We start from the raw sequence: 17,046 nt of genomic DNA on the forward strand, positions 1-17,046 counted from the left end.
AGGACCCAATCCGGAGCCTGGAGAATGGGACGGGTGAGATCCAAAGATTCTGGCAATGAGGGTTGTTTTGGAGTCTTTCTCTATTTCGGCGTAGAGGACGGCAAGCTCGGCTTCGGAAAAAACAATGGTTCGCCCGGCTAGGGAGAATGATTAGCCATGATGCTAATCGAAGAAAAAAGCCGACTTGAACCCGGATGAGGAGCAATCCGAACCAAGGGGAAGAGGTAGGCAAGGAGGTGGAGGAAAGGAAGGGAGGGTGGAAAAGGGAAAAGCAAAAAGGAAAGGGAAGCAAGGGGGAGATGGCTGGACGCAAAGGCGAAGAAGGGCGGGGGAAGGGCAGCACAACAGTGCTGCGCAGAGGGAAGAGGCGGAGGAAGGAGGGGAGGCGAAACAGCGCAAACTGGAGGGCGAAGAAGGGCGGGCAGAGGCAGGGGTGAATGGCAATGGAGGAAGGATGGGAGGCGGAGTGTGGATTGGGGCGAAGCAGGCACAGAGGCGGAGGGGCGCAGTGATGGAGGAAGGAGGGGGCGAAGCAGCCACAGAGGCGGAGGGGCGCAGGTCAGGGTTCGGGGAGCTAGGCGGTCCTGGAAGAACTCAGTATACACATTTTGGAGAAGACTCTCAGTTCTGATGTTTCATGTGATTTATCCAATTTTTAAAAGTTGGAAATTCTTTTAGAATCTCTATTAAACATGGAAAGGGCTGATCGCCTACAGTCTTGAAGCGTTTCGGAAACATCATAGTGATGAGATGTTTGGAATCTGAACTGCAATTTCTGATCCAGGTAAAATGTAACATTGTCAAGCTGGAAGAAATGCTGGTTGCCAAGGAAGAAGAGAAAACTGAACTATCCAAAGCCTTACAAAATTTGGCAAAAGAGAAAAAGCAGTGTGAAGAATCCCTCAAAGATAGAGAACACTGCATAGAGCTTCTTCAGATGGAAAAGGTTGATATAAGAATATTCCTCTTTTTAAAAAGATACTAGAATTATTCTATATGCTAGAAGAAAGCGTGTAAATGATTTAGTGCTAATTTATTGGATCTAGCTTATGGCACATCTTCTGGGAACTTTTGTAGGCTTATTTGAATGGCCAGTTCAAAGCACAGGAGGATCAGTTAAAGAAACTTGAGACAGAGAAAAAAAGTCAGCAAGAAAAGGTCCAAAAGCTGGAACAAGCCCAGCAAGGTTTCTATAGTCGCGCTCTATGTAATGACGACACTACACGTGCTGCCCTGAATCAATGCTTGCATGTGTGTTAAATTCTATGTTATGTAAATTCAAACTTGTCTTTTTCTATATCAAATTTACGTCACTTGTGAAATATTTTTAAATGCTTCCAGAAGGATCTTGCTAGGATACAAACATGAGAAATTTACTATATTACATTGAATAAAGGAATACATCTCAATGGAAAGTGAAGAATTCATGAAACTTAACACTCCTCCAGGTGTGAATGATTCTACTAACATCTGGACGAAACTGCCTTGTGTTTTCAGGAGGAAAAATTACAAATGCAAGAGAGAAACAAGCAAGAACTTGATTTATTACGGGCCCAAATAGCTGAATCTGCGGATTTTGAAATACAGTAATGCTTTGTATAAATTTGTGTTTTCGTTGATGCTTTGTAAAAATTCGTGATTTCTGTTGATGTGAATTATATTCATGCAAGCTCATGACTTTTAAAAACATCTTATGTTGTTTGCAGAATGCTTCGGAAAACAAGAGATCTGGCAGTGGTTGAATGTGAGAAGGTGCAGGTGGCTTTACAGGAGAGCCGAAAAGATAATGAGCACTTAATGAAGAAGTGATTACAGCTATCCCACTTTGTATTTGTTCTTTTTGGAACGACCCTGACTTAGGATTTATAATTATTGAAGTTTTTTTTTTCCCCTATTTTGATAGATATCATGAGCTTCAATCTGTTAGTATGAGAAGCTCAAATGCTGAGGAGGATGGTATTTCAAAAAGGGAGTCTGAACTTCATAAAATGCAGGAACAAACGTATCAGCTTTGTCAGACTAAGATTGAAAATGAAGTTCTTATAAAAAAAGTAGAGGTTGGTAGACCTGTTCCATAAGGGAAATATTTTTTCCCTTAGGATTTTTTTTTGTTTTTTTTTTTTGCAAATAGGATTTTCAATTAAATATAAAATAACATACATCTAGGTCCTAGGAGTCTTTAGGATGTTGAAAAATAAAATAATTAGGAGATGACTCATCAATGAGGTGGAAAAATGATCCTTCAGAAAGTTGAGACATACCATGGATAGCATTGTATCACTTTGGCCTCACAAACCCAATGGGTCTCTAGGAAAGGTTTGATATAACTTTCTCTTTCTTTCTTTCTTTCTTTCTTTCTCTCTCCACACTCACACTCCCGTATCCTTGTCAAGAAGGATGCCACCAACTCCTGCTCTTCCATCTCTAAGTTGTGAAGCTTTTGCTTCAAATAAAGCAACCTTGCTGTGTTCGTTGCTTCATACATGCTACGGAGGGTCTCCCACGCCTCCAACGGGGAACTAGCGGTACTTATGTGTGGCATGAGCTAATCTTGCACTGACATGCTAATCATGCACAGCGCCCTTTGGGCTTTATGGTCAAATTCACATGCTTTTGGTTGAATTTCAGCATCAATGGCTGTTTGCCTCCTCCTCTTCGGGTGTTAGTTCCTCATCATCAATGGATGAACCCTCTTTTACATCAATTGTCGTCCTCCTATAGGTCTTCCTTATAGGAGTATGAGGCCTTTTCTCCACATCGATAGTAATCTCCCATAGGTCCTTTAAGACCAATAGATTTTTCATCTTAAACTTTCATATTTGATAATTTTTGCCATCCAATTTGTTGCTGTCCGGCAACACCAAGGCATCTATCTTCTCACCCATCTTCATAGATAAGCTTGTTGGAACAAGGGAGCAAGGTGAATTAACATTCCGGCAACCTAAGAAGTGCCATGGTCTCATGCCAAACTTGAGGCCAATAAGGGAGAAAAACGAAGAGATAGGTGTTAATTCAGGCTTGTTCTTGAGGGGTTCTTTTTGAGTTGTTTCCCATCTCCCAAGCCCCAGGATTGTGCTTAGTCAAGCTTGTAACTAAGGGAGAGGACTCTTGTTGTCACCACCCTAGCTATGCCGACCTTCCACTCCGGAGGGCTGCAATGGAAACTTTGCGTAAAACGGCGGTCCATTCTTCACATGGGCACACATTTGCAATGGCTTTCACCATTGTCTTCCATTAATCTACCTTGAACACATGGAATGAGAGATTGCACCTAATCCACCCCTAATATTGTTGAAGATCTCATCGGATATAGCTAGGGCCCAATATTTTCCTTGAGGAGAGCAGCGGAGACCAGATTGACCAGAGCTTATGCAGCATTGGGGAGACTGGAGAGGATGTGTTTGCAGGTTCAGTTTTAGGAACCTCGAACAAAGCTCAGGCTCTTTGACACTTTGGTCACTTCAGCCATGCTGTGTGGAGTGGAGATATGGGGACCCTCAGTGGATTACCACAGCTGAGGTGGTAGCACTGATGGATGGAGACGTATGGAGAGGCCCTTGGTTTCTATGATTTCCCGGATGATTAGGGCCAAGGCCTCCGTACCACATGATATTATCCGTGCAGAGATGGCTGCCCCCCCATTGGTAGTAGAGACACTCACTCGATCAGTCTCCTTTATACATAGCACTTGGGCTCTCCCTAGAGATAGATATGCTCGCTTAGCCCTGGAGTCCTCACGACAGTTGGCATCACAGGGAGACGGATCATGTTGGTATGCACAGATGACAGCTTGGTTCCAACTGCATGGCTTTAGTATGGACAGGCTACCTCCATTTCAGTACTCCCTGGATGCACCCTCCCTCTCTCTCACACGGGCAGAGATAACCAGAATTATCAGGCAGGACTTGACTCAGCTGGACACTAGGAGGACATGGATACAGTCGAGACACGAGCTTGGTACGAAGATGGCTTTCTATAGAGATCATCTTCTCCAGCTCATGGAGGATGGGTTTGTGATTAGACCCAGCTACATGGATACTCATCTTTCTAATGGGGTACGGTGTGCTATTGGTCAGATGCGCACATCCTCACACCAGCTAGAGATTGAGACTGGCAGATTCAGAGGAGTACCAGCTGAGGCTAGGATTTGTCAGTTGTGCTAGATGGAGCCAGAGACAGAGTTACATTGCATATGTCACTGTCCAGTATATTATGAGATACGAGGCCGTTTTCACTGCCTGTTTAGAGAGGGTTTCGGACCACTTTCTAGAGTCATGAGATACCAGGATCACAGATGCCTCGGATTATACTTGCTGGAGCTGCGTAGACATAGAGAGGGTCTCTTGAGAGGGAGGAAATCAGATAGCGAGAGACACCTAGAGAGGCAGATTACAGACTTCTTTCGACCAGAGATTGAGCAGTCAGGCCAGCAAGCATTGCAGCTAGCCCTAGAGTATAGCCGCACCAGAGGTACACTGATTGATCGGGCTATAGAGCTGGGGCGGTCCAGGCGCCCCAAGATGAGAGGCCGATCTCGACACCGGCGGAGACTACAACAGAGGTTCAGGACTATATGATGCTTACCTTTGTTGTGCTGGAGTTCTCCTCCCAGATGTTATCCATTAGGAGCTCCTAGTACCGTACTTTTTCTCATAGTTGTTTCAGTTTCAGTTAGTTGTTTAGTTGTTTTTAGCTTTTCTTACACAGACATTGTATCAGATCCACCAATTGTTGTGACCTTTTTGGTCTCATAGGTCATTTTGGCGTTCTAAAGACGTTAATATATCATTTCATTTCATTTCTCTCTCTCTCTCTCTCTCTCTCTCTCTCTCTCTCTCTCCACACCTCACCCACAGTTAGGAGCCACACTACTCTCACATAAGCAGGAGGGCGGGTCGAGGTGGTGAGCTCTTATGTTTACCTTGGCATCACATTTACTAGCTCAGTTGGACTCTTCTCCATGGCTCAGGCAGTCCGAGACAGAGTGACCCGTGGGTATGCAACTCTTGCTGGCCTTGAGCATCAGTGTCATCAGGCACATTTTCAGGAACCCCGCACGAAGGGGTGGCTCTTTGATACATTAGTGACACCAGCCTTGATGTATGCAGCAGCGGTTTGGGCACCAGGGCTTGCAGCGTCCACATGGGTACAACTGGAGAGATCACATATCTTGATGCTCTCGAGGATGATACGCAGCAAACCATCCGTCCCGCACGACATTGTTCGAGCTGAGTTGGCAGTGGAGGCATTGTTCGAGACGATCTCCTATATATACAGGATGAGGGAGATGCCCACGGAGAGATTATCCCGCCGAGCTTTTGAGGCATCCAGACAGCTGGCCGAGGCTGGACACATTGGATCTTGGTACGCACAGATGCTACAGTGGTTCTCACATCATGGGATAGACAATGAGTGGTTGCCACCTTTTCAGTATGATCAGTCTGCTCCGCGAGGTTACCTCTCTCTCAATGAGAGGAACAGAGTGATGAGACAGGACATATGGCAGCCTACATACAGGAGACATCGACAACACCAGAGAGCCCACTACCACCAAAGATGCTGTATTACAGAGACCACTTTATGAGCATCTCAGGGGATGGGTTTATACAGCGACCGCGGTATATGGATGTATACATGCCACACAGCTCTCGCGTTGCTATTGGACAGCTACGAGTCTCATCACATCAGCTAGAGATAGAGGCTAGGAGAGCGGCACAGGTTCCCAGAGCCGAGCGGATATGCAGATTGTGCCGCAAGGAGGTGGAGACTGAGGATCACTTTGTATGTAGATGTAGAGCCCACCAGGGGTCAGAGATAGTTATGCAGGATTGTTTGAGGAGCACTCTTCACTTGATACAACTTTGAATCATCATGGATCGGTGGAGCCCATATACAAACAATATAAAGGGGGGTGGGGATGTGGATGGAGTGCTAAGGCAAGATGCATCTCTATATGCTGAAGGGGTAGTACAAGCATGCTATGCAGATCTATGTCTAACTCCATCTAGTGCCATAAGAGGGATATAAGATATCATACATCGCCGATGCTGAGGCTGTGAGTGGCGTGAACATGTACCCTGAGTCTGAATGAAAGCGAGCTAGCCTCTCCTGTGTCTCCATATCCGGATAGCTGCTATATCTGGGTGACGGAGTCGGGGTGCTCTGTGTCCAGTTTGTCTAGGTCTCCTCCTGGCTCTCAATTCCTCTGCTTTCTGTGCGGTCACCCCACATGGTACATCAACTGGCACTGGCATAGCTCTCTGGAAGAAATCTGTGAGCTGGGACTGTCTCCCACCCCTAGTGGGAGCAGGTGTTTGGAGGAGTCTCTCTCGAGAACTATGAAGCTCTAGTAGTAGTCTGCCAAGCCGTCGTTGGTCGGAGGCCTCCATCAACTGATGTAGTGAAGAGTGCTCCTCAAACAATCCTGCATAACTATCTCTGACCCCCTGGTGGGCTCTACATCTACATACAAAGTGATCCTCAGTCTCCACCTCCTCGCGGCACAATCTGCATATCCGTTCGATTTTGGGAACCCGTGCCGCTCTCCCAGCCTCTATCTCTAGCTGATGTGATGAGACTCGTAGCTGTCCAATAGCAACGCGAGAGCTGTGTGGCATGTATACATCCATATACCGCGGTCGCTGTATAAACCCATCCCCTGAGATGCTCATAAAGTGGTCTCTGTAATACAGCATCTTTGGTGGTAGTGGGCTCTCTGGTGCTATCCATGTCTCCTGTATGTAGCGCTGCCATATGTCCTGTCTCATCACTCTGTTCCTCTCATTGAGAGAGAGGTAACCCTGTGGAGTAGACTGATCATACTGAGAAGGTGGCAACCACTCAGGGATAGGCGTGGTGTCCGAAAGCCAGGTGTCCTCTGTCTCCTGCGGGCTCTAAGTGTCTCTGCTCTCTGGAGAGTAATTCCCTGCCGTGTAGGGGCTGGGAGGGGGATGGATCTCTGAAAAAATGTAGTAATCTGTGTCTGTCGCCCCCCCTCTGGAGCTGTCTGAGCCTATAATAACGTCTCTCTGTGGCGCTGTATGTCTAGAATGAATCTCCCTAGTATGCGTTGGTCTGCTGCCTCAAAGATCTGGCGTAGGGAATGTGGCTCTCTGAATAAAATGGGATATCTCTCTCTGATGGCTGTATATGCTCTGCATCTGCATACATAATGCTCCTCACCCTCCACCTCCTCTCTGCATAATCTGCATACCCTCTCCTCTCGGGAGATCCGTGCTGCTCTGCCAGTCTCAATCTCCAATCGGTGTGATGAAACTCTAAGCTGCCCAATAGCCACTCGGGAGCCGTGTGGTAAAAAGCCCTCCATGTATCTAGGCCTCTCTATAAATCCATCATCAGTGATACTCATGAAAGAATCTCTGTAGTATAGCATCTTCGGTGGAAGAGGCTGTGTAGGCGATATCCATGTCTCTCGTGTATAGAGCTGCCATAGATCCTGTCTCAATACTCTGTTCCTCTCACTATGAGAGAGACGGATATGTGGTGCATCCTTGTCATACTGGAATGGTGGTGGATGATCCATGTCTAGGCCATGCTGTGAGAACCAATGTGTGACCTGTGCATACCATGATCCTCTGTCTCTTGCCTTAGCCAGCTGTCTAGATGCCTTAAAAGCTCTGTATGACAATCTGTCCTGTGGCATCTCTTTGAATCTGTCTAGCAGGCATATAGTCTGAAATATGGCCTCTACCGTCATAGAAGGCGCAACAAACTCTGCTTGGATAATGTCATGAGGTACTAACAGTTTGCTGCGTATCATGCGTGCCATCATGAGGGCCTGTGGTCTCTCTATCTGTGTCCACCAATGGGTAGCAAGGCCCCATGTCATATTTGTTGGTATGTCAAGAGACTGCAGGCGCTGAAATAGCCTCTCTCGTGGTACTGTGTCAAATGCCTTGCGGACATCCACAAAACAGCAATAGAGCTTTCTCTTCCTCACTCTTGCCTGATCAATCATACATCTCAAAGTGAATACATGGTCAGTGGTAGAGAAAGCTCTCTGAAGCCAGCCTGCCCTGATGAGCGTAAACCTGCTCACTCAGCATATAAGCTAAGCTCTTGCTCCAGCACTGCACCATAGAGTTTGGCCAGCACGTGGCCAACCATAACCGTCATGTAGTTGCTCGGATTGAGCATATCCCTTGATTTGTGAATCGGCACAATGGTGTGCATCGTCCACTCTGCAGGCAAACCCTCTGCTAGTGCCCTGCTACCACTCTCAGTCTCCCCTGTAGCTCCCGTCTGAATAGACCTGCTACTCCCCCCGACCCTCTCGAGGTACCCTGGCGTGTGGTCCTCCTGTATGCTGACTCCCACTGGAATCCCTCTACTCGAGGTAGCCCTATGCATATAGCTTTGCATGATTGTCCCATATATATATATATATATATATATATATATATAGAGAGAGAGAGAGAGAGAGAGAGAGAGAGAGAGAGAGAGATATTAACGTCTACGAGAGGCCAAAGTCGGCCTATGAGACAAAAAATAATACAACTCTGTTCTTCCGGTCATCGGAAGAAAAGAAACAAAAGAAAAAGTGTGCATGTGTCTGGATACAACTGTGAATCATCATGGATCGGTGGAGCCCATATACAAACAATGTAATGGGGGGTGGGGATGTGGATAGAGTGCTAAGGCAAGATGCATCTCTATATGCTGAAGGGGTGGTACAAGCATGCTATGTAGATCTATGTCTAACTCCATCCAGTGCCATAAGAGGGATATAAGATATCATACATCGCCGATGCTGAGGCTGTGAATGGCATGAACATGTACCCTGAGTCTGAATGAAAGCGAGCTAGCCTCTCCTGTGTCTCCATCTGGTGTCTCATTCGGATAGCTGCTATCTCTCGGTGACGGAGTCGGGGTGCTCTATGTCCAGTCTGTCTAGGTCTCCTCCTGGCTCTCAATTCCTCTGCTCTCTGTGCGGTCACCCCACGTGGTACATCAGCTGGCACTGGCATAGCTCTCTGGAAGAAATCTCTGAGCTGGGACTGTCTCCCACCCCTAGTGGGAGCGGGTGTCTGGAGGAGTCTCTCTCGAGAACTATGAAGCTCTAGTAGTAGTCTGCCAAGCTGTCGCTGGTCCGAGGCCTCCATCAACTGATGTAGTGAAGAGTGCTCCTCAAACAATCCTGCATATCTATCTCTGACCCCCTGGTGGGCTCTACATCTACATACAAAGTGATCCTCAGTCTCCACCTCCTCGCAGCACAATCTGCATATCCGCTCAGCTCTAGGAACCCGTGCCGCTCTCCCAGCCTCTATCTCTAGCTGATGTGATGAGACTCGTAGCTGTCCAATAGCAACGCGAGAGCTGTGTGGCATGTATACATCCATGTACCGCGGTCGATGTATAAACCAATCCCCTGAGATGCTCATAAAGTGGTCTCTGTAGTACAGCATCTTCGGTGGTAGTGGGCTCTCTGGTGCTGTCCATGTCTCCTGTATGTAGTGCTGCCATATGTCCTGTCTCATCACTCTGTTCCTCTCATTGAGAGAGAGGTAACCCCGTGGAGCAGACTGATCATACTGAAAAGGTGGCAACCGCTCAATGTCTATACCATGATGTGAGAACCACTGTAGCATTTGTGCATACCAAGATCCAGTGTGTCCAGCCTCGGCCAGCTGTCTGGATGCCTCAAAAGCTCGGCGGGATAATCTCTCCATGGGCATCTCCCTCATCCTGTATATAAAGGAGATCGTCTGGAACAATGCCTCCACTGCCATAGGTGGTGCAGCAAACTCAGCTCGAACAATGTCGTGCGGGACGGATGGTTTGCTGCGTATCATCCTCGAGAGCATCAAGATCTGTGGTCTCTCCAGCTGTACCCATGTGGAGGCTGCAAGCCCTGGTGCCCAAACCGCTGCTGCATACATCAAGGCTGGTGTCACTAATGTATCAAAGAGCCACCCCTTCGTGCGGGGTTCCTGAAAATGTGCCTGATAACACTGACGCTCAAGGCCAGCAAGAGCTGCATACCCCCGGGTCACTCTGTCTCGGACTGCCTGAGCCATGGAGAAGTGTCCAGCTGAGCTAGTAAATGTGATGCCAAGGTAAACATAAGAGCTCACCACCTCGACCCGCCCTCCTGCTAATGTGAGAGTAGTGTGGCTCCTGACTGCGGGTGAAGTGTGGAAGATCATAACCTTGGTTTTCCCAAGGTTCACTGTGAGCCCCTGCTGTGCGCAGAAGTCATCAAGAGCCACAAGGTGTCTTTGAAGCCCAACCTGCGTGTCAGATACCAAGATGATGTCATCAGCATAAAGCATAACATGGACAGTAATACCTGATAGCTCAACCCCAGAGCCTCCTCCCTGTGTGATGTAGTCGACCACCTCATCAATATAGAGCCCAAAGAGCGTGGGGGAGAGTGGGCACCCCTGCTTCACACCAATGGTGCTAGCAACTGTGTCGGACAAGCCTCCTGGGCATCGGACTCTCCCAGAGACCTGCTCATATAGCCTGTATATGCCCCACATCATGTCTGAAGGTATGCGTAGTGTCTGTAGTCGCCGAAAGAGGCGCTCTCTGGGCACAGTATCAAATGCCTTGCGGAAATCCACAAAGCAACAATAGAGCCGTTGCCTCCGTGCCTTGGCCTGATCAATCAGGCACCTCAATGTAAAAATGTGGTCGATGGTCGAGAAGGCTCGACGGAAGCCTGCCTGGCCTGCTGCTCTCAATCCTCCAACCTCTGCATGAGTGCTCAGCTCTGCCTCCAAAACTGCCCCGTATAGTTTGGCCAATATATGGCCAATCATGATGGTCCTGTAGTTCCCGGGGTCTAGTACATCTCCCGCTTTATGGATCGGCACAATAGTGTGCATCGTCCACTCAGCCGGAAACCCCTCTGACAGAGCTCTGTTGAAGAGATGAGCAAGAAATGGTGCCAATGTATCAATAGCATAGATGAGATGCTCTCCCTGTAATCCTGTATGATCTGTCGCCCGTCCATGTTGGAGTCGGCCTATGGCCCTCCTAACCATAGGTGGGGTGAAGAAGGTGGAGACTGTGGGGCATGGCTCTGTGGGCTGTGGTATAGGGGGCTGTGCAGGCACATCATAAAGTCTGCCAGGTCTGAGGATCGGCAATAGGTGTGGGAGGACGGGGCTCTCTGAGTCTCCTCCAAGCAGCAGCAGCATCTCTGCTCATGAGCATGTGATATGTGTCCCAGTACTGAGCCTCCTCATAAGCTCGCCGCTTACGGCGGGTGAGAGTATGCATCCTCCTGCCTGCCTGCCTCCGGGTGATCTCCCCGCGAGCCCTCTGCACTCGGAGACTGCGGTAAAGGTTTCTGCACTCATCATCGTACCATCGGTTCTGGGGCATGCTCCCAGATGTAGGTGGCCGTCCTGTCTGTATGTGGTATGGGAAACTCCTCGCGGCTGCGGAGTGAAGTACATGTGCGAGCTGGGAGGTAAGCATGGCCATGGGTGCCGACGGATCTAAGGCAAATAGCTGATCATGAACATGATAGTCGTACACCTCGGCTAGGTCCTGAGTGAAGTGAAAAATAGTGCGTGGTGGCTGTATGATGGGTGGGTGGGTCTCCAATAAGCTCCTAAAAGTGAGGGATAGGTATGTATGATCCGCCCCAATGGGGCATGGTGGTACGGTGAAGTGAGACACCATATCTACTGCCTCCTGGGATCCCATCACATAATCCACTGTACTACTGCCGCCTCCCACTGGAAAGCAAGTCAACCCACCTGAATCTGGCCACTGAGTCATCCCATTATAAATAACGAGATGGTGTCGGCCCCCAAGCTCCAGCAGATGTTGCCCATATCCAGTGCTGTCAGCTCCTCCATCAGCGGAGATCCGAGTGGTCCCTGTATCCTCTGTAGCTAGCGGCTCTAGTCTCAGGGGATCCTCAAAGTCATAGATCTCGCACTGTCTGCTCTGAGTCCGTGCATTGAAGTCCCCCATCAAGAAGACTTCTCCCAATGTTGAATAGTGTAAGATCTCCTCAGATAAGACAGAGTATGGAGACTCACTAGCCTCTCCTCCACCCGGTTCGTCGGTGGTGGCAAACCGCGACCCCTTCGGAGGAAAGTAGCAAAGGGCGATATAAATCCATTTGGTCGCTGAGAGGCGTAAGCTAATCCACATGTATCTCGCCTCCGAGTCTCGTGCTACGACTCGAACATGCTCATGTAACCCATGCCTGAAAAGCACTGCAATACCTCCTGAACCTCGGGAGGTGGCCTGTCTCATCCCCTGTCGGTGAGCTGACTCCCACTGATAACCCTCAACCCGTGGTAAGCCCCTCTCCGGGCTCTCATGTGTCTCTGTCAGCAAGATGATATCCCGGCCCTCCATCACCTCCTCAAGTCTCCCTGGATGTGTCCATAGGACTCCATTACAGTTCCAGATTGCTATGTGTATCTCTTTGTCTTCATGTTGTTTCCTCCGTGTCTCATAGGCCAGATGGCGCTATTCGACCCTCTTCCCATCAATGTAGATGTGACCATCCCTATAATGTGCCTTCTTCCCTTCTTTGCGTGCCGCCTTGATCTTCGGCATGCATAATCTTCTATGCTCCAGTTGCATCCATGTGAGGTCATCATCGAAGTAGATGGGGTCCCCTGGCAAGCTCCTCAAGATAGCCCGTCTTCTCATAAAGCTCATCCTACTCTCCTCGTCTGGGAACTGTAGCACTAAGGCCTTGCCTTTGGTGGAGTCCTTTGGGGTTGTCCTCCATACTCTAGTGAATGGGAGCGGCTCATCCTCCTTTAGTCCTAGCTTGGTACATAAGTTCCGCCCGTCAATCTCGGGCGTGGAGGTAGTGCTCTCTGGTATCCCTGTGACTCGGATGTTGAGGCACCGGATCCGTCGCATCTTCTCTTCATCAAGAGTAGACTGCATCATGTGTACATCTTCTTATACCTCCTTCTTAATGTTCTTCTTCATCACTTGTACATCTTCTTGCACCTCCTTTTTGATGTTCTTCTTCATCACTTCTACCCATCCTTCGCGGGCCGCCTCCATTTTCCCCTCGATTGTGTGGGTGAGGGTTTTGGTGATCTCTTCTTTGATCGCCTCTTTGTCCACCTCAAGAGTCTCTCCTTCCTCCCGTGGACGATCGCGTAAGGATGCCACTTCGCCCTTCAAAAGGTTGATTTCCTCCTGCATGGCGAGCTTTTCCTTCTCCCACTCCTCTTGCATGGTAAGCTTCTCTTCCTTCCATATTTCTGCTTCGGCCTCCAGCTTCCCCATGCGCGTCAATAAGTCCTTCTTGATGGCGGTGATGGTGCTGTCCAATGTCTTCTTTTAGTCCTTGATAAGATCCCTAAGGATATGATCAAGCTGGCTGATTTTGTCATCTACAGACCCTCCCATTGTAGAGGGAGGGAATGTTTGAACGGAGCAGGCAAAGAACAGGCAGCGGAGAGAAGAAGTGGATGAAATGAAATTCAAGTCCCCATTATGTTGCTGCCTTGGGGGCCTGAGCAGGGGTGGGTGGGTCGGTGGCTGGCTGGCTGGGGAAAAGGGGTGGGGAAAAGCGAATGCGAGCAGGCAGCGGGGGTGGTGGGCGCAGGCGAAAGGGGGCGAATGGGGTGGGTGGGGAAAGGGGGGGAAGCGAATGCGAGCAGGCAGCGGGGGTGGTGGGAGCAGGCGAAAGGGGGCGAATGGAATGCGAGCAGGCAGCGGGGGTTGTGGGCGCAGGCGAGAGGGGGGCGAATGGAATGCGAGCAAGCAGCGGGGGTTGTGGGCACAGGCGAGAGGGGGGAAGCGAAGGGGAACGAATGCGAGCAGGTAGCGGGGGTGGTGGGCGCAGGCGAAAGGGGGGGAAGCGAAGGCGAGCAGGCAGCGGGGGTGGTGGGCGCAGGCGAAAGAGCAAAACGCAGATGAAAGAGAGAGAGGGAGAGAGAGAGAGAGAGAGAGGGAGAGAGAGAAATGCAAAAAAAAGATATATTGACGTCGTCTTCAGAAGGCCAAAATGACCTATGAGACCAAAAAGGTTACAACAATTGGTGGATCTGATACAATGTCTGTGTAAGAAAAGCTAAAAACAACTAAACAACTAACTAAAACTGAAACAACTATGAGGAAAAGTAAGGTACTAGGAGCTCCTAATGGATAACATCTGGGAGGAAAACTCCAGCAACAAAGGTAAGCATCATATACGTCACTATCCAAAGATGTCTCTCATCGGTCGATGGCGGATATCCTCAGTGTCCTCCATGGTGAGTACTCTGACTGGACGTCTCCCATGCCGTGCTAGTATGGTCCTGATCCTCTATTGTAGTCTCTGCCAGTGTCGAGATGGGCCTTGTTGGAAATAAGTGCACACTAGGTGTACTATTTCTCTAGTCTAGTTTCAGTCTTTGTGTCTTGAGTTTAGTGCCATGTGGCACCTCTACATTTATCCCATAAGTGAGTCTACTCAATCTTGTACTTCTCACCTATAAATTGTAGGTGTCACATCAATGAATGTATCAATCTTGTGTCTTGTCTACACTCATCTCAAGGTAACTCTTTGTCTTTCATTTGTTCTTGTTTCATTTCTAGTTTTGCTCTTGCTTTCATATTTTCTACATGGTATCAGAGCATGCTGCTCCTGCCCTGTGTTACCCGCCATAACTTCAGGCCACCATCTCCCTAGCTGCGCTCAGCTTGTAGGACCAGCCTATACACATTCTGCACAGGCTGCGCCGGCCTGAACTTTCTGCGCCAGTTTTTTGCTGTCCTGCGCCGGCCTGTTTTCAGTTGCTGCTGCCTGCGCTTCATCCTCTACAGGTTGCGCATCACTCCATACCTGCAGCTACTGTCGGCCTCCCTCTCTGGATGAGCAGCACTTGTACTGCTTATTCACAGGAGTTGTATTACACCTCTGCAGCAGCCTACGTCTATCTGCTGGAGGCGGTGTTTCTTCATCTACAGGCTACGCATCATCTAAAGGCAGTTCAGTTCTGCCATCGCTTCCTCTTGAAGAATCTACAAGGTACTGTGCATTGTCTCCTTCAGTTTGCTGGTCAGTCCTTTTCTTATCCTCATACTTGCAAACTGCTAGTTCCTCATGCTTCGATGGGCTGTCACATGCTATGGCCTTGACAAGTGGTGAGAGAGCCGGCTTCTAAAAACAGTTTGGATCTCTTCTTTCATTCATTTCTGCAATCTTGTAAGGGAATAGACACTGCCCTTGCATTTTAGCAAGAGGTAAGACCTTCCCACATGGCCTCTTCTACTCATTCTCTCATGTCTATCGACAAATTCAATGGCTCCAACTTTCATACTTGGCAAATCAAAATCAAGTGCCATCTTATGAAAGGTCTTTGGGACGTTGTTCACCATGCTGCTCCCGAAGATTCCGACATTGAGCAAGTTATCACTTATGCTCCCACTGCCAATAATGACAAAGCCTATGCTATCATCCTGCTCGGTCTTGGAGATGATTACATTCATCACATCTCCGACATACAGTCTGCTTCTCGAGCATGGATCACTTTGGATACCCTTTTTGGACCCCGTTCTAAAAACTCTAAGATTGCACTTATGATCTCATTCTTTGATCTATATATGCAAGAGGGAGCTACTATAGCTTCTCATGTCAATTATTTTCGCAGTCTTATGGTTCAGCTTGCTTCAGTGAAGTCCCCCATCTCCGAAGATATTGCTGTTGCTGTGCTTCTCAAAAGCTTACCTGACACCTATGCTACTCTTGTCACTACCTTCAAGTATCACAATAATCCCACTCTTGAAGGTATCATCAATGCTCTCCAAGAAGAGGAAAGAACAAAACAACAAAAGGTAACTGACACTGCATTTTTAGCAAAGAAAGGAGGTTCTAAGGTAAGAAAGCCTTACACCCATTGTGGGAAAACTAATCATATGGAGAAGGACTGCTTCAAGGCTCATCCATGCACCATTTGTGGCCGTGATAATCACCGGGAGAAGGACTGCTACTCTAAAACCTCTACATCAGCCCCTGCATCTACCTCAGCCCATGTTGCTGCAGCATCTACATTAGCAGATCTTGCTGTTCATTCCTCACATGATGAGGAGTGGGCTTTCTGATTACTTCACCTTTTCTTGTCTACCACTTTGACCACCGATGATGTAGGTCAAGGGGTTCTAGTGTCTTACTCATTATGCTTTTTGACCTCTCTCTTGTCCCTACCCAAGAGGCAGAGATTGCCCTTGAGGAGGGGATGTCTTCAAGGTCCATCTGTTTGTCTACAGTCAGTCTTCTGTCTATCTAGTCTTGTCTGTCTGTCTATCTGTCTATCAAATCTGACTGTGTCTTGTTTTAGATCCATCTTGTCCCTATCCTTGTGGACCCATATGAGGATATCACTTGAGGAGGGGTGTCTCAGGATCTTTTGTCTCTCATGTCTTGTCTCTCAGTCTATCAGTCTTTATGTCTGTCTTCTAGTCTTGTCCATCTTGTCTGCTAGCTTGTCTCTCAATCCTTGTCTAGTCTCTCTGTCTTGGTCTTATCTTTTGTCATGTTATAGTCTTGTCTTTTGTCTTCCTCCTAGTGTCCACTTAAGGAGGGTGTTGGAAATAAGTGCACACTAGGTGTACTATTTCTCTAGTCTAGTTTCAGTCTTTGTGTCTTGAGTTTAGTGCCATGTGGCACCTCTACATTTATCCCATAAGTGAGTCTACTCAATCTTGTACTTCTCACCTATAAATTGTAGGTGTCACATCAATGAATGTATCAATCTTGTGTCTTGTCTACACTCATCTCAAGGTAACTCTTTGTCTTTCATTTGTTCTTGTTTCATTTCTAGTTTTGCTCTTGCTTTCATATTTTCTACAGGCCTCTCATCTTGGGGCGCCTGGACCGCCCCAGCTCTATAGCCCGATCAATCAGTGCACCTCTGGTGCGGGTATACTCTGGGGCAAGCTGCAATGCTTGCTGGCTTGACTGCTCAATCTCTGGTCGAAAGAAGTCTGCAATCTGCCTCTGTAGGTGTCTCTCCGTCTCTGATCTTCTCCCTCTCAAGAGACCCTCTCTATGTCTACGCAGCTCCAGCAAGTATAATCCGAGGCATCTCTGATCCTGGTATC

At 48.2% G+C, this 17,046-nt stretch overlaps 1 protein-coding gene across 8 annotated transcripts in view; it reads left to right on the top strand.

The window, feature by feature from the left end:
• The window catches only part of LOC147629528 (uncharacterized), a 126,814-nt gene that overhangs the window by 54,179 nt on the left and 55,589 nt on the right, over window positions 1-17,046 (top strand). For 7 of the 8 annotated variants that reach the window (XM_086812792.1, XM_086812797.1, XM_086812799.1 and 4 more), the window contains 5 exons: window positions 785-946; window positions 1,078-1,251; window positions 1,498-1,586; window positions 1,707-1,805; window positions 1,904-2,057. In XM_086812792.1, coding sequence (XP_086668918.1) covers window positions 785-946; window positions 1,078-1,251; window positions 1,498-1,586; window positions 1,707-1,805; window positions 1,904-2,057 — 678 coding nt within the window. The remainder of the gene's footprint in view (window positions 1-784; window positions 947-1,077; window positions 1,252-1,497; window positions 1,587-1,706; window positions 1,806-1,903; window positions 2,058-17,046) is intronic. The other variant, XM_086812798.1, reaches the window with a different exon arrangement.

The sequence above is a fragment of the Cibotium barometz genome, chromosome 18 (genome assembly GCF_041138505.1).
Source record: "Cibotium barometz isolate CiBa-2024 chromosome 18, ASM4113850v1, whole genome shotgun sequence".
In the NCBI taxonomy this organism is placed as follows: Eukaryota; Viridiplantae; Streptophyta; class Polypodiopsida; order Cyatheales; family Cibotiaceae; genus Cibotium; species Cibotium barometz.